The 26947-nt window shown below is 40.0% G+C and overlaps 1 protein-coding gene across 2 annotated transcripts; it reads right to left on the bottom strand.

The window, feature by feature from the left end:
* Positions 1-981: 981 nt before the first annotated feature.
* On the bottom strand, positions 982-26838 carry CRYZ (crystallin zeta). Of its 2 annotated transcripts, XM_082686118.1 has the most exons (9): positions 26746-26838; positions 20995-21111; positions 19238-19390; positions 15464-15627; positions 10900-10951; positions 7014-7163; positions 2590-2691; positions 2399-2494; positions 982-1974 (listed from the first exon to the last, which is right to left on the bottom strand). In XM_082686118.1, the coding sequence occupies exons 2-9, from the start codon at positions 21103-21105 to the stop codon at positions 1810-1812; spliced, it is 993 nt and encodes a 330-aa protein (XP_082542244.1). In that variant the 5' UTR covers positions 21106-21111; positions 26746-26838; the 3' UTR covers positions 982-1809. The 2 variants fall into 2 exon arrangements, with proteins under 2 accessions (XP_082542244.1, XP_082542245.1); XM_082686119.1 differs by lacking the exon at positions 19238-19390 and having other exon boundaries at positions 26745-26828.
* Positions 26839-26947: the final 109 nt, after the last annotated feature.

Below are 26947 nucleotides of genomic sequence, written 5' to 3' on the forward strand. Positions count from 1 at the left end.
AGTAAAATCATCCTATGACAATTTTCAAATGATGTATTTTTTTTTTTTTTTAAATCACCATGCTAAAAATGGCAGTGTGGGAAAAATAATGAAGGTTTGAGCTGACGTGTTTTCTCATCTGCGAGATGTAGGTGAGGAGGCAGGCAGAGCCAGGTCAAAGTGACCCAATAGGTTTGGTTATTCTTGAATGTTATCCTGCACAGAAAAAATGCTCTTTACACTGTGAATTATGGAAGCCCCTTGGCACACATAGCCCCTTAACTCAGGAAAGCTAAGCTAAGGACATTATAAAATGTTACCACGCGCCAACCCCCCCCCCCCTTTTTCTGTCTTCAGAAGCTTGCATGTATTTTGTACTCCCAGGGCCAAAGCTACTCTGGATGGAGGCAGCTAACAAATACATCAAAAATATTAAACATGTAATTAGAAATCCCAGCCTACACTAAATGCCCTTCATCTGTGTCTCTGTGTCACCTTCTTGTGATGATTGGTTTTATGTATCAACATAATATTGCCATGTTTCCTCTGGGTGTTTACAAAGAGTCACCGGGTGATTTTAGGTAGATTATCCTCAGTAACGCAGGTGGGCTTCACTCAATGGGCTGAAAGCATTCAGAATTAAAACTGAGGTTTCCCCGAGAAAGAATCCTGCAATATAGAAATCCTGCCAGCCCACCCTATAGATTCAGGCTTATCAGCCTCCATAACTATGAGAAAATTCCATAAATCTCTTTATACATATATGTGTGTATGTGCATGTGTGTTTGTATGCATACAGGAGGCTACGAGCATATGGAGAAAAGCAAGAACAAAATTAACAATCAAACTTCATTTCTTTGCACATGACATTGATGTCAAGATTTCTAAGAAATTATTCCTTTTTTAGTTTCGATAAGGACTTCCAGCACAGAACACTGTTAGAAATTAACCGTTAGGAATTATGTAAAAGAGATGTAAGGCAAGTACTATATCAAGACCAAATAGATAAACACAGGTTTTATTTTTTCTACAGAATTTACTGCAGGTCACCATGTAATGAAGACAAAAGCAGATCATTCTTCATGTGTCAAACTTGTTTACTAATTTAAATAAAAACATATGACTCCCATTACACAGATAATTCTAAATCTAGTTTGAAAATCAAATCAATCAAGAAGTATCTGTCAGGAGACTATGTACCTACCTATCTTACTACACCAAAAGTAAGGCTGTCCTCTTCCCAGAATATATGGACAATGAGCAATCAACCATCAACACAGTGGATGTACTAATATTTGGGGAAATGCTGGAAAACTATTTGTTAAAAAACAAATTTCTCTAGACATTATCTTGCCCTTGCAAGAGACTTGCAGATCCAGATGAGAGAAGTTTAGAAAAGGGGTCTTATTTAGTCCAGAAAATCTTCAGAGTATGATACAGTTCTGAGCTAACCAGATACTAAAGAACCTTCATCAGAACAAGCAGGCTTGGAAACCACACAGCCTCATTTTGAATTAACTTGCTTTTGTCAAATGTGTGGAATTAATGATCAAGTACCAGGCATTTCTGTAATGTACCCAATGCCAAATGACTACTGACATTCTACTTCCTACTATAATGACTTCTTGATTCAAGGCAGGTGGCAGGCGTAAAGAATATTGTGAGCTGTAAAATAAATTGTACTCCAATGACCACATCTCTAAAGATAAATCTTGTTTTTTAACATGAGAAACTCACTGAATCCAACAAATGCTGATTAGAGCAAAGGTAGTGTGAGTAAAACTGGGGCAGGAACCCTCTAACTACATTAGGAAGACATGAAAGAATTAGTCATTCTAAGAGAAGAATCATTTTCCCACTAGTTCCACTGTTATGGATGATATTTTTGTGAGCCTGGGCCACTTTCTCCAGCGAATACTGAGAACCTATTACAGGTTTCAACCAACCAATTTCCATTCCAGCTTGAAGGGCCGCTGCAAATTGCCTAAACTCCTCCTACATGTAGAAGAACAGATGAATTAATTTTCGGAAGGATTAAAAATTTTCAGATTCTAAGAGTCAGAACATAAACAGTTCCTTACGAATATGTGGCTTTTGTCATTTGTCCAGAGCTACCGAAAAAGTTTTCTACAGACTAAATATAAGTACAATTTGCCTGAGGCAGGGTCAGTTTACAAAAACTCTATTGTCCTGAAGTAATTACTAATAGTATCTCCTTTCTCTCTCAAAAGTGTCTTGCCTTGGAAAAAAAATTACATCTACCCCCACCCCCACCCCAGTTATCTTGTAGTGACTAATCCTTAACATACCCACCCAGTCAGATACTGGAACTTACATCTACTGGAACTTACAGTCTGCTTGAGTAGGCAAACTGTATCAATGTTTAAGTTATCAAAATCAGAGTCACTTCTTTTCCTACCTTGGTTGATGAATACAGAGCAACTCCAATTATACTAGATTCCTTTGCCATGGTGTCCCGTGGGTTTATTTCAATAGGACCTCTGCTGCCAACAACCTAGTAAGAAAAACAATTTGTCTATAGTTAAAGATCACTGAAAAATAGTACTGAATTATGGTAAAGCCTCAAAGTGGTAAAAAAAAAATACTTACTATTACTCGTCCTCCATATGACAGAAGATTCAAATCATTGCTAAGATTTACATTAGCTAACATTTCAATGATCACATCAATTCCTTTTTCACCAACAGATTTCTATGTAATAAATAAGAATGCAGAGTAAGATAAGAGAACAAGTAAAAAAAACTGTAGAACAGTTATCACAGTCCCATATATTATAGAAATATGTTTCAAAAGACATAAAATGCTACATTTTTAAGACTAATAACACTAATTTTTAAATGATCTAATTATATAGTGTTGATGTAATTCCAAGGGACCAGTCACAACATCTAAAGTGATAAAGATCTATACTAAATAAATTTCAAATGCTTTGACTCAACTTGACTATAAAATACTTTTCCTCAGTTGAAAATCTTCTGTTTTCAAAACGTATTTTTTTTAAAGATTTTATTTATTTATTTGACAGAGAGAGATCACAAGTAGGCAGAGAAAGAGACAGAGAGGGAAGCAGGCCCCCTGCTGAGCAGAGAGCCCGATGCGGAACTCGATCCCAGGACCCCGAGATCACGACCTGAGCTGAAGGCAAAGGCTTAACCCACTGAGCCACCCAGGTGCCTCTCAAAAGGTATTTTCACAGAGAAGCAAACAACAAGTATCAAATTCCAAAAAGGCTTCCACTTTTGTTAAAAAACAAAAGACAAAAGAAGGAAATCATTGGCTATCTGGTGTTGCAGTATGTTCTTTGTGTGCATTTAGTTTTGTTCCAAGTGATTTATAATCAGCCTGCCATACTACTCCTTTTCTTTTGGGTTTTCAGAGATGTTGGTTTGCAACATCCAAAACTGGCTCTTTTTTTTTTTTTTTTTTATACCTTTTGTGTTTATTACTTATTGAACTTAGTTATAAATGTTCAAAACTGGCTCTTCTCTTAAATAAGTTATACATATATACCTTATACTCATTTTATTTAACAAAAAAAAAAAAAAAAAAAAAAAAGAATACCAGTGCCAGGAATTGTTAAGTAAGTACTGGGGATTCAAAGATGGACACAGAGAACTCAAAACAAAGCTAGGGAGAAAGATGAAAACATACTGCAGTCAAGGCTGTGATGGGAAGAGCTAAGTGCTGCAACAATGGAAATAAACTATAGGTTATAGAGAAAAACAAAGCTGTTAGTCTGATCACCTGTAATGATCAGAGGAAGTTCCACAGAGATGAGGTCCTAGGCCCTGAGGAATGAACAGGAGTTCCTTAAGGAAAAAGGAAGGAAGAGGAGCCAGCAGATAATACGCCTGAGGCAGAATAAAGAGAAAACAGAAAAGCTATGGCCTAAGAGTCCAAGTCAGGATTAGAAAGTATCCCAGGGGAGCTGGGGCATGTGTTTCGGAAGGCGGGTACGGGGAGAGGAAGAGGTAGAGAGGCGACTGTCAACTGCTATGGGCTGGGAACATGCATCAAATGCCATGTTAAAGGGTATAGACTTTGAAGGAGGGCAGGTGTTCATTAATTAATTTTTGTGCCAGACACTGTTTTAGGCACTGAAGGTGCAGCAGGGAACAAGAAAGACAAAAATTCCTACCCTCATGGAGCTTCCATTTCAGGTATTTCTGGAGATTTTTTTCTTTTTTTTTTTTTTAAAGGAGAACCAAATAATTCAGGAAACTGTGAAGACAGAAGGGACTACTAGGTCACTTACAAATAACAGACAAAGCTGGAGAAGAAGATGAGAACTAAACTAAGTCATAGCAGAGACGAGAACGAAGAGGGAGACATATTTGAAAGGCATGTCAGTGTGGAAACTGACAGACGGAGGTGATCGACCTGACAGGTAGGAAGGAGAATAGCGATTAAAAGATAGGAATAGGGGCACCTGGGTGGCTCAGTGGGTTAAGCCTCTGCCTTCAGCTCAGGTCATGATCTCAGGGTTCTGGGATCGAGTCCTGCATCAGGCTCTCTGCTTGGCACGGAGCCTGCTTCCTTCCCTCTCTCTCTCTCTGCCTGCCTCTCTGCCTACTTGTGATCTCTCTCTGTCAAATAAATAAAATCTTAAAAAAAAAAAAAAAGAAATGTGGGTCTGTCTCAGATGAAGAGACCAGTGGCCACATCTAGCAGGCTGATGGCATGAAGGAAGGGAATGCAGGCCAGAAATAGTGCTGGAAATCAGCAGGATGTGGGCACAAACAGAAGCCATGGGTATAGGTGAGACTCATCAGAGGAAGGTCTCGCACCACGGAAGACACGAGACCAATGGTAAAAGCTAAGGAACAGCAACATTTAAGTATTATGAGGAGGAAGAGGACTGCAAATGAAGTCAGGGAAGTAAGAAGAGAACCAGCTTCCAGGAGATGTGGTCAGGGTCAGCTGCTGCCAAAAAAATCACACAGAATGAGGCCAGGTCAAAAGCAGCAGATGGATAATTAGCTCACCAGTGACTTCTGACAAGCAAAATGCAGTAGAAGGTGATGGGAGGTAAGGAAGTAAAAAGAGTAAGTACTCACTGCTTTTTCAAGAAGTGTTGGTGGTAGAGGGGGTGAAGGGTGTGGAAAAAGGGTAAGGGAGTGATCCGGAGAATGAGAGAGACTTAAGCAGAAGGACCTAGTAGACGAGAAAGAAGCCATAAGACTTCAGGGTCTTAAAGTTATATGTCTGCAAAACAAAAATATATTCTTAAAATAATGGGCCATTTTTCATCTTTGTAAATACTCTTGGATGATGGTATCAGGAGTGAATATTCAATTAATTCTAGGTTTCCTAGACATACACAAAGGAGTAGCTTTACTCAGTTTTTTGGCAAGATGATTTAGTGCTAATAAATATACTCTCCCTTGTATTTTCCTCCATTTGTAATGGCTGAGGTTACACAGTAATCAGTACCTGGAAAATTTTAAATCTCAACAAGTAATTTGAGGTTTAGCAAAGTAATCAGTGTTTAGTAAATTGCTACTACAGTGCAAACAGAGAACTTCAGAACCTGCTTGAGTTCTGCTCTAACAATGGACTATATACAGCAACTACCTAAAGCCTAACTCCCTGCTCTGGATGAGGGAAATGGTTATTCATTCCTCCTTGGCATCCAATTAAAAGATCAACTTTTTTCCCTAGGCTACACAAAGCCAGTTTGTAATCTCTAGGTACCTCACCTTCCAATGAAAAATTATACCAAAAGAAATTAGGTTGGGAAAATCTCGTGGTTGCCAGAGGCAGGGGATTGGAAGTGGGTGAAATGGTGAATATGGTCAAAAAGGTAGAAAATTCCAGTTTAAAAAAAAAAATAAAAGTCATGGGGATGTAAAGTATAGCCTGGTGACCATAGTTAATAAGACTGTATCACAGATCTAAAAGTTGCAAAGAGTAGATCTTGAAAGTTCTTAGAAGAAAAAAACTTTTGTAACAATGTATGGTGTTGGATGTTAATGAACTTATTGTACTGATCATTTCACAGTACCTACAAATATAAAAAAAGGGGGGGGGCACCTTGGTGGTGCAGTCTGACTCTTGGGTTTCAACTCAGGTCATGATCTCAGAGTTATGAGATAGAGCTGCATCCCCAGCTCCACGCTCAGCATGGAGTCTGCTTGAGTATCTCTGTCCCTCTCCCTCTGCTCCTTCCCTCTGCCTCCCTCTGCCACACACACTCTATCTCTAAACAGATGAGTGGATAAAGAAGAGGTGGTATATATCTACAATGGAATATTACTCAGCCATCAAAAATGCAATCTTGCTATTTGCAACAATGTAGATGGAGCTAGAGAACATTATGCTCAGTGAAATAAGTCAGTCAGAGAAAGGCAATGATCATATGATCTCACTCATATGTAGAATTTAAGAAACAAAACACAGGATCATAGCGGAAGAAAGGAAAAAAAAATGAAACAAGACGAAACCAGAGAGGGAGACAAAACAGAAGAGATCCCTTCCTAATCATAGGAAACAAACTGAGGGTTTTTGGAGGGTGAGGGGTGGAGAATGGGGTAACTGGGTGTCGGACATTAAGGAGGGCACGTGTGTACTGAGCACTGGGTGTTATAAAATACTGATGAATCACAGACTTGTACCTCTGAAACCAATAATATGCTATATGGTAATTGAATTTAAATGATTAAAACAAAACAAAATAAAAAAATCTAAAAAAAGAAAAGAACACCTCAGGGCTCTAAATACAAAGCTGTGACTTTACTTAAAATGTGACTGCACTTAAGAGTACCAATTTTGATAGCTGTAAGACTCTGGAAAGGGTAGGTTTTATTTGATAAACATAAACAAGACAGATGAGAGTAAAGGTCTGAAAATTAGACACCTCTGCTTTTTAATTTACTAAAGCTGTGAAACACACATAGGCATTAAGAAAAGAGCAAACAACTTTAAGAGAGTGGCTGTTTAGAAAAGAGCTCACACAAAAAAGTCAGTCTCCCAAGAAATAAAATCTATTTTTTATAAAACTGTAGTTATTTTACCTTAATTTTTTCAATATAATTAGGTTCTCTGTGATTGAACACTTCATGGGCTCCATTTTGCAAAACAATGTTTTGTCCTTCCTCAGTACCAGCTGTGCCCAAAACCTTTAAGCCGTAAGCTCTGGCAATTTGGCATGCTGCTAGTCCAACCTGAAAAACAAAATATAAACACCTAGTTTTGGATTCTTGGCATCCCTACAAATATTTATTAAATATATGTAATAAACTTAAGGTTCTTCTAGGTCCTACCCTATCCTTAAAGAATTCCGAGTCTATGACAAGGTCTGAAGAAAGAAGAACAACAATAACTAACTTTTATTGAGTATTTATAATGTGTCAGGTACCACAGAATGCTTTATTTTATCCTTCTCCGTTGCTTTATTTTATCCTCACAATAAGCCTGGGAGGTAGATATTATTATTGTCCATATTCCACAGATGAGAAAACTGAAGCTCATAAAATGTAAGTAACCTGACCAGGTCACAGAGATGGGAACAGGGCCAAATCACAGAGCTGGACCAATTCAGTCTGCAGAGCTTGAGTTTTTAACCACTGTATAAAATGCTTACTCAGCACCTACTTTGTGCAAAAGGTAAGGGGTTTAAAGTCATTCAAAACTTGATCCCTGACTTCATACTTAAACAATACATATAAAATGCTAAATGACAAATGTGACATCATTTAAGTAGAAGAGATAGGTATATGAGCAAATTCATTCATTCATCCATATGATGACCATTTATTGTTTACTATATGCTAGACATGATACTTCATGCAAGAAACTTATATTCTGAGAAAGGAGGAAAATAATAAACACACAAATTAATGAATAAAATAAATTTAGCTATGAAAAAGTGCTATAAAAAAAACTAGCCTATTGGAGATAGGCAGAGGGATTAGTGAGGTCACCAAGAAAGGCAACTCTGAAGAGATGAGACCTAAGTCAAGTGAGGGACAAGCCGTGTGAAGATGTGGAAAGCCTGGTGGAGAATGTTGTAGGCAGAATGGTCCTAGCTCACCTGGTGACATGGGAATAGCCTGGACAGAAAGAGGGTCAACGTGGCTTGAGGGTAGGGCACATGGGAGGCAGTGCAAGATGTGGCCAATGGAGCATGCATTCCCTTTGCAAATGCTGAGCCGCATTTGCTCACTTAACTGAGGATATGCAATAATTAGCTGAATATGCATGTGGACTTGGGAGCATCCAGAGTTGGAAATTTAAATTTGAGATTCATCACTTGTAGATGGTATTTAAAGCCATGGACTGCACGAAATCACTAGATCACTATATAAATGTGCTTAGGATAAAGGAGAAATAAAACCATATAAGGAATATAAACAAAAGCAGTTTTTTTTTTTTTTAATTTGCAGGACTAGGAAACCTATATTTGGTTACAGGCCACGTGAATGGTACAGATAAGTGTCACATACATTTACAGAAGGGCTTCTCAAACTTAGCACTACCTACATTTGGGGCAGGACAATTCTGTGTTGCAGGGGCTAGCCTATGCTTCGAAGGATGTTTAGCAGCATGTCTGGTTTCTATCCACTAGGCACCACAGCCCCTCTACCCAGTGACAACCAAAAATATCCCCAGACGCTGCCCCAAATGTTCAAGGGGGAGATGGGATGATGCCAAACCACCCCTCAGTGATAACCAGTGATTCAGAGGAAGGTGAAACCATTACGGATTGGGAATGACAGAAAAGAATTAAGATGAAAAACGATGATAGAAACTGATTAAAACTATAACAGAATCACAGACTCCCAGGCCTGAAATAGACTGTAAAGATTGTACGGCATATGGGAGTGTCGAGTCTGAACTCAGTTGGGTTTTGGCAGGGATCTGTTTGATTTAACCAAAACAAACAAACAAACCCTGGGACTCACGGTCTCATGAGTCAGAGAGACATTCAATTCCATGAAATACAATATAGTACAGAGTTAGCACTATTGATTTTTGCTACTTTAAATTAAAAAAAAAAAAAACCACAGGCCTCTAATAAAACTGTATCTGAACTAAAGAGTTAATGTAAATATAACTCCTTCTGCTCTACTCTAAAGAGGCATTTAAGAGCTGTTCTGAAGGTACTGTTTATGCTCTTCTTGTCAACAATTATACCAGCAACAGTACTTCAACAGATTATGTACCATTATGTGTCAACTATTTTTCTTCTATTTACTTTGCTGACACTAAAATAGGGCACTCCCTACCAATGTATCTGGATAACAGCTGTGTTCATCAATTCCACACCATTTTAAATACACAACATAATCCCAGAGGAATTTGAATTAAATGAGGACAGAAAGTACAAACGGAAGCAAGACAAAACCCAGTACTATTTCCCTCTGGTAGGGCAGGGAGGATCAGAAGCGCTTCTCACACCAGGCCGCCAGCCTATCCCTGCTAGCCAAGGATTTAACAAACTCAGGCAGCTCAGAGAACAGTGTGGATTTTGCCTTAAAAAAAAAAAAATTTTTTTTTTTAAAACCATGGTGAAGTGACTGGGCTTTTTACACGAGGGTAAAGGGAATAAAAAGATTTTCTTTAAATTCTTCTCTCCTCTTCCTATGAAACCTCTCCCTTTTATAGAGAGCACCAGGTTACTTCTCTGAAAGCCAAAGCAATTTAAATAAATGCAAGTATGACAGATCCTTTAGTTATTTTGGGTTAAATTTAATTTAACCCCAAAATAGCCTCTTTGGTGAAGCTAAGCAATAGGAATTTTTGACAAGGTATATCTGTCATATTTTCTCAAGGCCCCAAAAGACAATCTTAGTCTTTTTAGTAAATACTCTGATCTGTGAAATCCTTCAGAACAGATCTGAGGTAGACAGGAGGCTAAGTGTGGAACCTTGTGCTTCATCTATTTAAAGTAACAGAAACACAATAGGCTGAACGCTCAGTACTACCTGGCCACCTTTAGAGATAATTTCACATTTTCAGGATGCCATTCATTACTCCTGGAACAATGTGTCATTTAACAAGCTACTCCTTTTGACTACTCTGAGGATACACAATGCTCTGAAAGGGTTAACCAGCTTCCTCAAGGTGAGCCATCCAGCCCCAGGCCCTGTATTTAAAAAAAAAACGTGAAATCTCATCTCCAAAATTTCTAAAGCCTCTACATGCAGGATAGAGGTCATGTGGATTTCTTGTTAAATTCCAACCTCAGAGCTCTAACTTTTCCTCTAAGCTCCTCAGAGGCAGATTGACAGCTGGTTTCTTGAAGAAGCTTCTGACAGCCCTGTGTTGGGTTATTTCACTGAAGAGCTTATTTTAAAGTTCTCAGTTCCCTCCCCCACCCACATTAGCATTTTAAGCCATGGGTTGTAGTGTTAAGGACACAGCTGTACACCGTGCATTCCATGAATGTCATCAAAGCACAGCAGGTGAACAGTGGAAGGGAGATAGACGGGTCTGAGAATTCACCGTGTGGCTTTGCCGTGCTGTCTGGGGCAACATAGGTAAAGCTTTAATGAGCCTTAGTTTCCTTATCTAAGGGAATATGGAATTAATATTAACTTTAAACAACTATTTAAAATTCTAAATAAATACTCTTATAACATATGCTACTTGAAGGCAAAAACAAAGCTAGTTTATTTTGGTCTGCACCTGACACGGGTGGAAAACCTAACACAGACATTTTTAATGGGGTGATCTGTTGAAGGTTTTAACAGAGAAATGCTAAACTAATGACAAGGAATCACCTTCAGAAGACAGCATTTTAAGAAGCTTTACTACAGAGAGGAGTCTCTTTATTGACTACAAATACTGACTATATTTATTAACTTGGCTTTTAAAAATGGCTGAAAAGAAATATAATGTAAAACCTACACAAATAAGCTCCTTTAAACATAAACTTAAAAATAAACAAATACTTACTCCTCCACTAGCCCCATGAACCAGAACACTTTCTCCAGCTTTCACACGGGCACTGCGAAACAAAACAAGGGTTCATCACCTCACTTTGAAGATAATGAAGCGCAGGTGTTTGTCATTCTTAAGGAAATTCCACCCTCAGTTCAACTAACACTTCCCCAAACAAGAAACTCATTTTGTTCTACAGCCCAAAATATTCTCCAATCTTCACAGTATCAAATGAGGGTTCTTCAGACACAGACAAAGGAAAACATGAAATTCATTTGTTCATTCAACAAACATTTAATAGGAACCTATTATGTTCTATGAACAGTGCTGGATGCTGGTAGCACATGGGGTGCTACCTTCCCTCTGGGAGGCTACAGTCTTTGGAGGCACATGAAGTGAAAGAGCTAAACCTAGAGGACCTGGAATCTCTCATTCATTCCCACAGAACGTGTCTCAAAAGAGGATTATGGGAAAATAAAAAAAAAAGAGGATTATGATAACCACAGTCTTGATACTGTGACCCAGGGTAATGCCCAAGGAAACACAGAAGTTAGGTGATTTAAGAAACCATTTTTTCTTCTCCATGCCTTTGAACATCAGGTTGCACAGCTTCTAAGCCCAGGTTTCAGAGAGCAATGCTGAATCCGCAGTGGTACGACAGTAAGAAATATGATCAATCCTGTCACACCAAAAATGTCTAGATCTTTCAGTGAAATGACATACTCTTTCCACTTCCGGTTCATTATACCGAAAAATAAGGCACACGCAGCAAGACAGTTAGGGGATGCTTTATTACTCTGGATGGACAAGTGCTAATGTCCCAATCCAGCAGCTGTTCTGTGATCCAGATCTGATTCTCAGGGAGAATCTCTTACTTCCTAGAAAAATAGGGGGTGGCCACAGTGGAGAGACATTCTGTTCAGTCTGGGACTAACAACACAATGACCCCGGGTCGTGCTCAAGGCTGTGTACCAACAGCTGACAAACAGCAATTATGAGCAGTGAATGAAACTTCTTACAGTTCTCTTGTTTAGAAATAAGGGGACCGAGGGCAGTGAGTCTGAAATGATAAACTAAGATAACTATTATCTTTGACATTTTAAAAAGTAAAATATAAATGTGAGGGAGTAGGATTACCAATACCATACTGTAGTATTGGTACATCTAATTGTACACTAAGGGTACATCCTCCTAAACCACAGGACCTGGGGAGGATGGTGAAAAAGCAAGCTAACCCTCTCCCAGATCTCACAGCTAGGATCCTTCTACCCTTGCACAGAGTCACTGTGATGGTTAATTTTGTGTGTCAACTTGGCTGGGCCTGGGGCCAGAATTTGGTTAAGCATGATTCTGAATGTCTCTGTAGGGCCTCATCCAATCAGTTGAAGGCCTTAAGATAACAAAAACTGACTTCTGGAGCAGAAGAGCTTCTGCTGGTAGATTGCCTTTGAACTTGAACTGCAGCTCTTTCCGGAGTCTCCAGCCTGCCAGTTTACCCTATCAGACTTTAAATTCACCAAGCCTCCACAAATCAATCTCTCTCTCACTCTCTGTATATAAGTATGTAATCTTTACGGACACGTTCTGCTGTTCTGCTCCTCTGGAGAATCCTGACAAATATAGTCATCTCCCTCAGGGGCTCACAGCAGGGGCACGAGCTTTGGCCTGGCCTTCCATGCTGCTGCTCCAGGCTTCCTCCCAGTCACTGAAGATTAGCACCTGGCATGTGGGCTCTCTCTTCCACCCCAAAGTCAGCCCTAATCTAACAGATTTCAACATTCTCTGGGAAGAAAACCTTAAATCACAATTCCTGAATTCTCTCCCAAGGTGGAACCTGGTAACCGCCCTCAACCACTCTACTGAAGAAATGTATCAGACTCTAACAATCAGTGCTATGATAGTAATCTCCTAATTCTGTAAGCCCGTAGTCTTTCAACATCTTTCCTTCAACTTCCCAGAGATTGCTGTCTCCTGATTGCTCAATTTCTGCCCACTAGCTCCTCCTGGTCGTGTTTCCTGTACTAGCCAGCCAGGACCTCATGGCAGTTCAACCCAACTCCTCTCTCTTCATCTCCCGTGCTCTCACCTCCTTCACGCTATTGCATTATGCCACTGATACTCCAGCCCTGGATTAATGAAAATCTAACTTCCTTAATAATCTATCCAAATGGTTATGTACTATATTAAAAAATAATAATAAAATCACGTGATCATGCATTTTGGTGCCACTTCCATCCTGATTGTCAAAAGAACACTTTGTCTCCTATTTCATGATGAAAAGTGAGGCAATCTCTTATGAGTTCCTTCAACACTCCACCTCTTCCTACCCACAAACTTTTCCATAGTTATACCATCTTTACCGCGTCTAGGTTTAGCAGAAGAGCTGTCCTTTTGATGTCTAAAGCCAACCTCTCCACGTATTCTACATCTTTCCATCCTACTACCTGCCACTCCACCCTCTCTTCCAAACCTTCCATTGCTCCCTCTGCTAGATCTTTCCTCAGCTATAGACATATTCAACTCCCATCTAACCTTTTGTCCCCACAAATTCCCAAGTACTCTTCTACTTCCTCCTCCCTAACTACCTCCATTTGAGGAACCCAATTCCACCTTCTTCCTCAGCCCACTCAAACTTCTGTCTCACCACTCTACTGAAAGTGACCTGACTCAAGTCACCAATCACCTCTGAAATGCTAAGCCCAACTGCTCTTTTTTCCAAACACACCTCACTCTTGGATTTGACAGCTAGCTTTCCTTCTTGGTAGTGACATCAACTATTGCCCCTAACACTATCAACACTGAAGGAATATTTACTCTGCACTGGGATCTGTACTGAGCTTAACAGGTATGACCTCACTGAATTCTCACCACACCCCTAGGAAGGAGGTGTTATTAATATTCACGTTTTTCAAACCAGTAAACTACGGCTGAAACAGGAAAGTAACCGGACCACAGTCATATGGCTGTTAGTAGAAGACAGTACTGTAACCCAAGTCTTCCTGTCTTCAAAAAACATGAACTTAACAGGTGTTTATTATAGACACCATGACCTCTAGACAACCTTGGCCTTGGTCTCTTAGGTCTCTTTCCCCTACCTCTGACTACACTCCTACATGCTGATGTTCTCTAACTTTCTACTCTCACTCCACTGTTCTTCACTCCCTGAAGGATTTCAGTCACTTTCATCTTGTCAACTCCCACCCACCGGCTGACAGCCCCATGTTGACATCTTTAGTCTCTAGGCATCAGATAATTTCACCCAACAGGTTTCTGATCTTCTCCATCACAATACCTATCTTGGTTTCAACTCCAAAACTGGACCAAGCTTCCCTCTGAAACTTTTTCCTTCTTTTCTTTGTCATAGTTCAACATTATTCAACCTAAAGAGCCAGAAGTATCTGTAAGTTCATCTTCTCTCTCATTCTCCACAGCAAACAGTCACCAAACACAACTGATTTTACCCTCTAATAGCTGTCCTTTCCCTTACACCTTTTCTACCATGGCCCTTCCTCTGGCCCTTAAGTATTTTGCCTAAAGGACACTCGTATAAGACCCTTCCATCTCTTTCTCCATTCCTGTCATCGAATCCATCCTTCACATAGCTCATAGGTAATCTTAATAAAACACTCCTATAACAGTATCATTCCCCTGAATAAAACATTTCATGACCCCAATCCCTTACAGAACAGTGTGTGAGCTCTATCATCTTGCTTTTTACAATCTGAAACCTACCTATTTCATGTGACAGCTAATATTTATTAAAAGATTACTATATTCCAACCTAATGCAACATGACTCTTTGCCTTGAAATATTCTATCCAACAAAATCAAACTGCTATAGCTCTCCTTAAATATCATGATATTCCCCCCCAACAGCAGGCTTTTCCTATTGTCCAGAATTTTCTCTGCCTACCCCCCACCCCCACCAACAGGTATTCTTTCCCAAGAAAACTCCCTGATAAAAGTACAGATTTTCAGAAGGGTGCCTGGCTAGCTCAGTTGGTGGAGTATGTGACTCTTGATCTTTGGGTTGTGAGTTCACGCCCCATGTTGGGTATAGAGATTACTTAAAGATCAAATCTTTAAAAATATATATATATATAAATTCTCAGATCCCAGCCGTGGGAACTGACCAGTGGGTCTAGGGAAGGGCCCTACATGGTATTTTTAAATTGCAGCAATTAGTTTCTAGGGCTGGATAACAAGATTTCTGAACCATGACTTTAAAATAATCCAAGCCTCACATCTTGGCAGGAAGCCCTATCTCATCACCACTGTTACATCCCTTATGATCCAATAAATCCCTATGCACATCTATACCACTGTACTTTCCACATTATACATCAATATTATTACTCTCATGTCTGTCTCTCTAACTAGACTGTCAGCATCTTAAAGACAATGACAGCGTTTTGCTCTTCTTTGTATCCCCAGTGATTAGAATAATCTCCCAAATTAGCATAGTTTCCAGTCCATAAATGCTTAATGGTAACTAAATAGTAACCAAATATGAGAGACATGGACGCATGGTAGGAAGGTAGGCAGTACTGGGTGTATGACCGACCGTGTGTGTCATTACCTGTGGAGCAGGGCTCGATAAGCAGTAAAATAGGGAATACCAATGGCAGCTCCTTGCTTCAAGTCCAGTTTTCCTGGTAGTGTGTAAACGGTGTGATCGTCTGCGAGAGCATACTCGGCATAGCCCCCCGAGATGGTGCTAGTAGTGAAAACCCTGTCACCTTTCTGAGGAAAGCAAGAAATTGATAAATGCAATAGGGACTAAAAATGATGTCAAATGGGTATAATCTCTTCTAATGCAACTTTTGTAACAATGAATAAGTATTTATGTATTGTCTCCATCTTAGGGTCTCGTAAAAATATCTGTAGCATACTGAACATTCTTAAATGTTTTATTAATAGAAACCAGGAAGAAAACTTAAGGAAAATAGGAGAAAATAAAAAAGGAAAGGAAAGAAAACCTCCAGAATGGTATAATGAGAAGACAACCTTACCAGGAGACCTTACTGTGCAAGACACTGTATTAGGAGTCTAATGAGTATTGTCTAATTTGATCATCTCAAGAGCCTATGAGGTAAGTACTTTTCTTATCACCACTTTAGATTAATTCCGCTACACAAATGAAGAAATCTAGGGACAAAGAAGTTCAATAATTTGCTCAGATTAAGCAGTTAGTAAATGGCAGTTAGCATAACTATTTTTTTTTCCCGAAATACTAGGAAGAAGAAATAAATAAGATACAAGGTTTCTTCCACACACCAAATACCTGTTCTAAATCCATCCCCCAGGTTTCTTGCATTCCTTCCTCCTTTTTTATGCATACACCAAGAGCAGGAAACTATGCCTGGATCCTGACAGCAAGATGAGCCGGGACAGGCTTCTTCACTTGTTACAGCATCAGAAACACAGTAAACTCTCAGTCAACTCTGCTGGGTCCTTGCTATTGGAAAGCAGATGCATAACTGAGGGTGAGGTAAGGCACAAGGGAGGCCTTGGAGCCTGACCAAAATGACCTGCATGCTAGGGAAATCAGACTGGCTACTATAAATACCTGTCCGGACTCCCCTTTCTTGAAAAAAATGTAAATATTCCTTGGAATAAGCAAAACATTAAGGCAATAACTTTCACGGTACTTAAATTTGTCCTGTAAAAAAAAAAAAAAAAAAAAAAAAGATCTCTAAAAAAGTAATAGCCCTACGCAGTGGGATAGAAACAGAAAAGATTCAAAAGGCATCCAGCAGTCAAAGACACGTGTCACTGCTTATAGTGCCACTTGCAAATGGTCAAATATGACTGTGTTAAGATTATTCCTGTTTTTACAGCTTCAAAAGATGTTGCCCAGATTGCAATATAATTCAAACACATTCTAAGAATTCACTCTGGAAAGCAGAACTTTGAGTTCTGTGACAGATACTAATAACAAAATAACTTCCCCCATCAAAAGCATCTTAAACTCTAGGAAGAGAGAAAAGGAAAGGATAGGAATAACTACAATGCAAGAAAACATAATAAACTATCAAAGATTAAGTCCCAGGAAAAGAAAGGAATTACTTCTAAGTTAAAGAATCAAAAATAGGTTCATTGAGAAGCTAAGATTTAAGATAGGTCTTGAGGAACTGGACTAAGATTTTGAAAAATGAAATGGAAAAAAGTTATTACAAGTGAAGGATACAAAGTAAACAAAGAAACAGTGGCAGGAATAAATGCTGAGGAACCTCTAGCACTTGTACCCAGTGAGTAAGTAGTCTAATGCATGGAAGGTAACAGTTTCAGAGATACAATGAAAAGGAACTAAAGCTGGAGGGTAAAAGCCCCTGCACCTATGTTAATAAGTTTCAGTTTAATTCTGCCAGGCAGAAAAACCAAAAATGAGCAAAGACAGAGAAGGAAGAGCATGGGGTATGCAGGAAAGAACAGCTTTACTAAAAAATAAAGTATAGGGTGAGAAGGAATGGAGATGGGAATAGGAGGACAGTAGGAAAGAGCAGAAAAGAGTCTTCTGTCACATCATAAGCACTCTCAGCAATACTCTGAAATCTGTAAGGAACTGACCTAAGAATTAAACTATACAACAATCGATTACATTTCAGAACACATCCCTTATGGAGCAGCGATAGATTCGTGGAGGAAGGAGAGCAGGTGGTCAGTTAGGTATCTGTCACAGATATCCAGGTAAGAGACTAGGCAGCATAACCTGAACTCCAGGCAGTAGGCACAGAAGGACACAAGAGAAAACCATTCTCGCGAGGGAAAGCTGAGTGACGGGGAGTGAAACCACCGATGTCACCAACATAGTCGCATAAGAGCAGAGCTGATCTGATATGACAAAAGGTAAGCTCTGTTTCAGACACACTGTGTATGAGGTTACCAAGGGCTGGTGGCATGGGTCCCGTCTCCCACAGCTCCCACACAACTTTCTGTGAAGATGTAAATGTTCTGTATCAGCACTGTCCAGTAGGGCAGCCATTACAAACAGAGGCTATACACATCTGAAATGTCGTTGGTGTGAATGAGGAACTGATTCCTTTATTTTACTTCAAGTTAATATGAATTTTAATTCACATGTGGCTAGTGGCTACCTTATTAGACAGGACAGGTTCACAGCTTAGTGGAAAATTCTAACCTAAAGACATCACATGTGATCATGGAAACCATGGGATCATCCTGAAGAAGGCACAGAATACCAAAAGCAGAGGTGTAAAACGAGATTGAGAATACTGGGCAGTTCTGAAATTTGAGGAACATCCCGAGAAAAAGCAGCTTGAAAAACAATGCCTAGGTGGAAGTGGGGGAAAGGACAGGAGAGAATGATGTCATAGAAGCTGAAAGGAAAAAAAAAATTTTTAAGAAAAAGTTAAGTGGCTGACAGTGTCAAATGTCACCAAGAAGTCAAGAGAGATAATGACATAAAAGGGCCCATTAACTCTAGCAATAGAGAGGCCATTAGCCACATTAGCAAGAAGCGTTTCAGTGGAGCAATGAGGGCAGAAGCCAGACCGCCACGGGCTGAGGGGAGCACAGCCACAGGAATCGGAATGCCTTCCCGTGCAGAGGCCACGTTAATCTTCTCTGTCTCGGTCCAATTTTGGTAAATGTGCTGCCAAAGTGGAGCAGGTCAAGGAATTATGAGGAAAGATGCTGGACCATGAATATGCTATCTATGATTTAGATTTCTTTTGGCATATAAATAACGAAAGCCCCGATCATAATATTTTCATTGACTCAGTCACCTTGATCTGAGTCAGAGCTCCAAAAATGTATAGTTGACCTGGCATTCTTTTCATCTTTTACTTATTATTCAAAAGAATTGGCCTTTCCTTTATCTTATGAAACTAAATTTATAAAAAGAATTAAACATTATGTTGGCTTGTGTATTATTGAGAGGAAACAGTATCATTTCCTTGCCTATTTTCTGTCCTTACATGTTTCTCCTACATCAAAAGGATCACAGGTGAATTCTGTGAGAATGTGAAGATACAGAATTTACCCAGCGCTTATCCCCAACAATGGAAACTAGGAAGACCTCTAGATAAAAGCCAATCTCTTTTTTGAATAGAGGAGTCCCCCAAGTGGCAGAAATTGTGTAATGGGCCTTTCATTTTTTTTGAAGTTTCTATTTAAATTCCAGTTAGTTAACAGATAGTGTAATACGAGTTTCAGGTGTACAATACAGTGATTCAACACTTCCATACAACACCCGGTGCTCATCACCGCAAATGCTCTCCTTAATCTATAACGGGGCCTTTTAAAGACTAACGACACATTTTAAAAGCTATATTAAAATATTTTAAGGAAAAATATTAAGCCCAAATGGAAATAATTTAAAATGTAATACCTTGAAAGTGGATACATTATCTCCAACGGCTTCTACTATGCCAGCCACATCGGAGCCAGGAGTATAGGGTAAGAGCGGTTTTCTACTGTAAGTACCAGAACGAATGTATGTTTCCACTGGGTTTATACCACATGCGTGGACTTTGATTAGAACCTGCAATGACAATGTATTTTCGTTCACACAGAACATTCAGGTATTCATTCAGTGTTAATGATACGACTCTACTGATTATGGGAATTATAAAAATGGATGGGAAAACCTCACCTTTAATGGGCTCCTGTTAGTTTTGCAAACCAACATATACATAAAAAAGATAAAACAGAAAGGCTTATTAATGTGTTATATTAAAAACATTTTGGGGGGCACCTGGGTAGCTCAGTGGGTTAAAGCCTCTGCCTTCGGCTCAGGTCATGATCCCAGGGTCCTGGGATTGAGCCCCACATCGGTCTCTCTTCTTGGTGGGGAACCTGCTTCCTCCTCTCTCTGTCTACCTGCCTCTCTGCCTACTTGTGATCTCTGTCAAATAAATAAATAAAATTTTAAAAAACAAATGGGAAAATAGTAGTGGAAATATTTGAGAGGATGTGTGGCACAAACCTTTATGTGCTCATCAAACCCAATTCCTCCTCCTCCTGGGTCCTTAGGAAGAATATTATTTCTTGGTGCCTTTATAATTGAGTTTTAGGCAACAGAATGTGAACAAAAGTGACCAGAGCCACTTTCTAGCTCATAAAGATGTTCTAGGCAATCCACACTGTGCCTTCACTCTTTCATAGAAGTGACCCCAGAAGACAGAGGTGTTGAAGGTGGCAGAGCCCCATGATGGAAGAAGGCTGGGTCCACAAATCACTCTTTGAGAGTTACCCACTGATATTTTAGAATTTTGGAATTTAGTTAATGAGAAATAATTTTCTAATGTTGAGCCATTGAGATTTTGAGGTTACATCTACCACAGAATCTAATTTTACCTTATTTAATATGTAATGATATCTTTTGCTATAAGAGTAAGAGAAGGCCTTACAAAGAAAATGGTATCCGAGCTAGGCCCTAAAAGAAGAGTAGATTCTCTTTCAGAATGGGAGAAAAGGATGTTTCAGGTAGAAGGAATAGTATGTGCAAAGACAGAAGGAATAAAAGCGGCTCTTGGGGAAACCAGACAATGCTGCTTGTTACAGCACAGTCTATTGAAAAGGAGCAATGAGATATGAATCTCTAAAGTTAGGTTATGGCCAAACTGTAAAAACTCTCAGATGCTTTGCTTCAAGGTTCATTAAGGAAATGAGACTTGGAAGTCATGGAAGGTGCAGTAATAAAAATACATAATTTTTAATGAGAAAGTATATTGTTAAAGTCACCGGAAATGATTAACTCTTCATTTAAATTCTCTTAAATCATATATAGGAGGCATGTATGCAGAAGAAAATGATTTTCCTACTGTGCACAAAATAGAAATCATGAAAGTTTGTAATAGAATAACTTGTTCAAAACTACTTATGACTCCATGCAGAAAAATTCAATTATTGCACTTCATAGATGATCCTCAACCTCAAAAATGTTCTGAGCAAGTTATTTTCCCTTTTCATGGATGTAACTCACTAACAGTTATAATTATGCTCTCTTTATAGCATCAGTATAAACTGTCCTAATCCACTGTGTTTATGAATTATTGTGAATCTGCTTTTTTTCAACATGAGCCTGATGTTCTGGAGACTCGCACTCAGTATAATTATTGCCTATTTTTATGGAATTATTTCCACCTGATGGTCTTTTGGAATTGGTACTGCAATATCCGACTGGAGTTTCAGCACTTCTGGTCCACCAAATTCAAAAACTCGAATCGCTCTCATCAACTTCTGTCCAGTCGCCATGGTGATCTAGACACCAAGAAAAAAAAAATAATCTACTGTCAAATGGTATCTAGGCTGTATCACTATGTTTTTCCCCCTGGAGGGGGCAGATCAAACAATTTTTCAAACAACAATTTAAATCATGAGCTTACACAGATCTCATTTCACGTTTAAGGACCTTTCATCTTACAAATCCTTCAGCTACAAAGCAAAATACTTGATATTACTTCCTGTAGGGATTCAGTGCCTTCCACAAGGGAATCAAACATGCAAACAAAAACATCTGGCTAGACATAGCATGAAACAGTATCTTGGGTTTCTTTTTGGGCAAGCTTGTGCTGTTACATCTTAGAAATTTGTTAAGTTTTACTAACATTGGATAAATAGACCTTCTGTTAGATTGTGAAATATTTCAAATATAGAGAGAATCATAAAGCATATGATGTACACACTTACCTGCCCCCTGCTTTAATAAATCTCAACATTCTAAAAACCTAGAACATTATAGACATAGCTAAAGCCTTCTGTACCCATCCCCAAACCCATTCCTGGCCCAGCCTTTTTTTAAGTGCTGATTATTACCATAAACTCAGTGCTCATCAGTCCCAGGCATGACTTCCTATCACTACTTCATGGAACAACATGTGTTATTGTGTTGCACGGTCCCAAACTTTACTTAGATTGGGTCATACTGTACTTAATTCTGCAACTTGCTTTTTCTTCTCAACATTAAGTTTTTGAGATTTATCAATGGTGAAATACTTAGCTTTATGAAGTTCATTCAATTTAACAAAGGAGGAAAACATGAAAAACTAAAAAGACTGCTTTATGTAATCTTTTATAAATCACAAGGGTCATTTACAGTTAAACTTTCTGTCCTATCACTGTTACTTTTTTTCTACCACTGTTATCATTAAAATGAAAACTCAGAGTTAAAAGAAAAGGTAAACAACATTTGAATAGGAAAATAGCTAATTATGGAAATCTTCCATACCTATGGCAATGAAACAAAAAGGTTTTTGACTGTATCTCCATAATTTAGCTTGTGGTTTATCACAATTTCTTGATATTAACCACATCAAATAGTTAGTTAGACTCTGCCACCACCCAGAGCATCGTTGCTAACTTCTGGAATAATTATATTCGTCAACCATGAGTAGGCGAAAGATCAAAGAGTTGCAGAAACTAGGACTTGAGATGAAAGAACTCAGACTTTGACTATATTGAAGTTCAACACAGGACTACTCAGAACAGTTATGTGGTAACTATAAAATGTCACTCCAAGTACAGGGGGGCGATCAAAAGCAGTTTGATCGTGTTATTGGTGGAAAGTTCCTGATATAATTAACCAAAAAGCGTATCATTTTAAGACTCTTTAAGTGATGCCACACAGTACCAGCACAGAGGAGAAAGTAAATTGTCTGTTGTTAGAGGGTGGTTTAGCAGTGACATGTCCTAAAGGGCAAACCTCAAATACAAGGGGGCAGAAGGGGGCAGAAACAGGCAGAAGACATAAACCTAAGGTCATTGTAGAGTAGCTGAGCTGTCCCTAAGGGTGACACCTGTGCGGGGTGAGGACCTGGAAAAGGCGGCTCACTCCACACCCACCAGCAGTCTCACTACTGAATTTCTATCTAGCTCTTCACTCAGGCCAGGTATTTCTTAGACAAGAAAGTGAAAATATAAAGACAATTAAACAAACCAACAACAACAAATAAAACCCAGCAGCAACAAAAATAAGAAACAAGGCTGCCCAGCTCATAGTTTTCCATTCTGGAGATAACACAGCTTTCTTTTCCCTTTTTGCCGTCAACACAGTGTTTGGAAAGAGTACAGGTTTTGGAATCTGACAGCTTTCAGTATCAATTCCAGCTCTATCATTTCCTAGCCAGATGGCGTTGGGCAAGGCAATCAACTTTGTTGAGCTTCTTCCTCTCAAAACTGGGCTCCCACTCAGGGTTACTGTGGTAGAGACACGGCAAGCATCAAGCACTGAACCCTGCAAATGTTCACTCCTATATATAGTAGACATCATGATTCCTTTCCCATCTCTTTTCTCCTTTCTTACTCATTAAAATATTCTTTATTCTATAATTCCATAATCACCTCTGATTTTACATAACAATATTTACAGGACTCAGATTATAAACAAGAATTTCACCTCAAACAATTCAGTCTGGAGAATCATTTAAACAAAATATTAATAGCAAACACTGGCTATTACTCATTCAGCATGTAGTTTTTGAACATTAACTGTAAGCGAGGTACTGTGCTAACCCCAGAGAACACAAAGGGCAAAGAGAAAATGCCCCAACCCTCCTCCTAGCTCCTGTTAACTGTGCTCAGTCTCTCACACAGCTACATACACCATGTAAGATCTGCAGCGACTTTTCCACTTTTACCTATTTCCTACGTATTTATTTCTTTCAAGCACCTGCCTCTAGCTTTTCACCAACAGACATCATTATTATCCTCAAAGAACTGTAACAGTAATAAAAGCAAAATTACTCTGAAATAGAATCTATCAAAATTATCTAACATATACATTTCCTCCCCTACATTTTGGTATCTACTAAGTTGGGAAAAAAGAACAAAGGAAAAAGGATACTCATCCTTAATACTGGATTTAGAAGACTCTGCTGCCTCACCTAGTACTACCATCTTATCCTATCAAGCATGTAAGGAGACCAGGCATAACCTTGACAGCATTGTCTTCTCCTTTGCTTCTGTCCATCTTATTTCCTACTGAGCCTTTGCCACTATGATGGATCAGGCTTCAAACTGCACAAATTGCCTTTGAAAAACCCCTTCAACTATTCACAGAATTATCACCTGCTTCATAATATATAATACATAAGGGGATATGTCAAAGGGAATAATAAAAAGAATAAAAAAATACAATACGCTAATAGTAATTATAATCCTTAAACCCCTAATAACTGATCTTCTAAAAACCAAGTATTTTATGCCCACTGGTATAATTATTTTCACAATAGGGAGGAAAGCAACCACTTAATTGTACGCAGAAACCTGAATTAAAATCATTCATTTTATGGATGAGAAAACATTCTAAGAGGTTAAGAGACTCACCAGGGTCACACAGAGGCAGAGCTAGAACTCTAGTATGTTAAATGTTGATTGATTTTTTTTCCTTACTATACAATCCTTTTCATCTTACCCTTTGAAATGTTGGCACAGAAGATACTTAGCTTCTTAAAAATATACCTTATAATGATGATAGTGAAACAGGCTGAGCTAGCAATATGAAATTCAACTAACCCGCAGGTAGGATTACATATTTTATGATTAAGGCATCTGCTCAGAGTGTGAAAGTTTCCAAAAGGCTGTAAGTTAGGGTGATCCAGTAGTGATACACAGGACCTCATTCTATTAGGAAAACTGTGGGGTCGAGGACCAAACCAGGCCCTGACTGGTGTCTCCTTCAAAGTCGGGACACCTTGAGAAGGTTAAGGACTGGAAAGTTGAGTAACACTGAGAAAGGGTCGGTGCTGTGTGTAGTGCACTCCCCTACGTGACTTCCCACACCTTCTCCCTACAGAAGGGAACAATGTGGTCAGGATCATGAATTCTTAGTTGGTTGGTTCCTGACCCTCCCATAATCCACTCCCAGGTTGATTGTCTTGCTAATGGCACTAGCCCAGACTACCTGGCATCACGAGGTTTGCTTGTAGTTAATGTAAACTTGTTATAGAAACTTGCGGTCATCTAACTAGGTATGATGTACTACTCCTTCTGTTGTGATCTGCCTTATAAATGATTGTAAGATGTGGAATAAAATTGGCCCTGTTGGTCATCCTCCTCAGTGTCCCTCCTGCCCCCATCTTTTTGTCTCTTAATTTCTTTTCGCCATCCTCTTACCCTTACGTTTCCCTGGTCAATTTGTCGCACTGGCCGTGACAGAAAACTAGTAAAAATTTCCTTATCTGTAAAAAGGGGCCAGTACTCCCTTGCTTGCCATCCTGGCCGAGATTAACTGCAACAGTTGCGTGAGCCCTCCACAGCATGCCAGCACGCACCAGGCTCTGTTAGACTAAATCATTTCCATGTCAGCAGGTCTGCCACCTTGCTAGTGTTTTCAAATAGATTTTTCTATTCATCAAGTGTAAATTTTAAATTAGAGGACCTGGCTTAATTTTTGGTTGTACTTTTGACCCATTAAAAGTTGCCAAGCAGGGCACCTGGGAGGCTCAGTGGGTTAAGCCTCTGCCTTGGGCTCAGGTGGTGATCTCAGGGTCCTGGAATGGAGCCCCCACAAGCAGGCTCTCTGCTCAGCATGGAGCCTGCTTCCCCCACCCCCCTCTGCCTAGCTTTCTGCCTTCTTGTGATCTCTCTGTCAAATAAATAAATAAAATCTTAAAAAAGTTGCCAAGCATACTTCGGAAATCTAGGAAATACAGAATTTAAAATTCCTCCTCAGTGATCTTTTTCTATGCTCTGTTTCAGTCTGTTTGGTTTAATAAAAACTAAAGGGATGGGGAAAATGTTAGAACTGTATTTTAATCCAGAATGAAGAAATCAAGTCACAAAGCCAGAGCAAGGGCACTTAATGAGAGAAGGGCATAAGATGAAATTAAGAACTTCTGGTACAACCTAAAAAAAAAAATTAGAACTTGGAAGGAGAATCATCGTTAGGAAATGTGCTGCTGTTGATCAAGAATGCTTCATGTAAGCCTTCTCTTTTTTTTATAGTCTTAAGCTAGAAATGTAAAGAAAAAAAAAAATTAAAAGTAACCTAAGAAATGTGGCTGCCTGGCTGTGTGACCTTGTCAGGTTGCTTTCTTGGTCTGGATCTCAGTGCCCAGTTCTGGTAAGAGGGGGTGGTGGAGAAGGAGTTGAATAGGTAATTCAAGACCTCTCCAGGTTCTTGGATGTAAGGATTGGATGGAACTAGGCCGGCCGCTCTCCAGGGCTGGGGAAGAGCTCGGTGGGAGTTGCTGCCGCGGACCAGACACAGACGGCTTCAGTGGGAATCGCACAACTTTTCCGCTAGCAGTCCAAACTTCGGCCTTTCAAGAGTTCAATCATTAACGCATTCCCTGGTCACTGAGAAAAGCCTCGTCTCGGAACGAAGTGAACATTTAACGATGTGTTTACGTGGTTATTTTGTAATTTTTTTCCTCTGAAAATCATTCTGGGTCAGGGTCACCGGGGTTGGGTGGGGAGTGGGGGGGTCCAGGAAACTAGGCATTTCTCTCCAAAAGTAACACAGCAGCTCTGATGGCAAGAGGCGACTTCCGACCGGGCGGGCGGAGCTCGGGAGAGGCGCGGAGCACCAGCCCGTTCCCGCCACGGGGCTGGCTGCACACCGCCGCCGGCTGCAGCCGGAATGCCCAAGCCCAGGCCTGGCGGCGGGAGCGGGACCCACGGCGCCCTGCGGGGTGCAGCCCAAACGCAGACCCCCCTGAAGACCAGGATGGGGGCTCGCGGCCGGCAAGCGAAAGTCCCTGCGTGATTTACGCATGAGGAATTCGCATCCCCTAGAGGGAAAGGTCTTGGGCCACGAGCTCCTTTTTCCGATCCTCCAGGACAGACCGCGGGACGAGAGCGCAACCGCACTCAAACTCGGCTCCTCCGTGGACGAGCGGCGGGGACACCCGCTGCCTCAACAACTAAAGCGGACTTTTTAAAAAACCACTTACCCGGTTCTAGAGCGGGGACGCAAAACCTGAGAAGCCTAGCTCAGATTCCACGGAAAAGGGGACGGACCTGGGCGTCTTCTACCCTTGCCGGCTCCGCCTCGCCGGCGCCCGTCTCCCCGCCCTCAGGGGAGGGCACGACGCGCTCCCGAACTCGGAACGGGGAAGAAGTTTGGGCCTTTCCGGCCACCACTCGCCTCAAAATG

The sequence above is a fragment of the Mustela nivalis genome, assembly GCF_964662115.1.
Source record: "Mustela nivalis genome assembly, chromosome: 10".
NCBI classification, from domain to species: Eukaryota; Metazoa; Chordata; class Mammalia; order Carnivora; family Mustelidae; genus Mustela; species Mustela nivalis.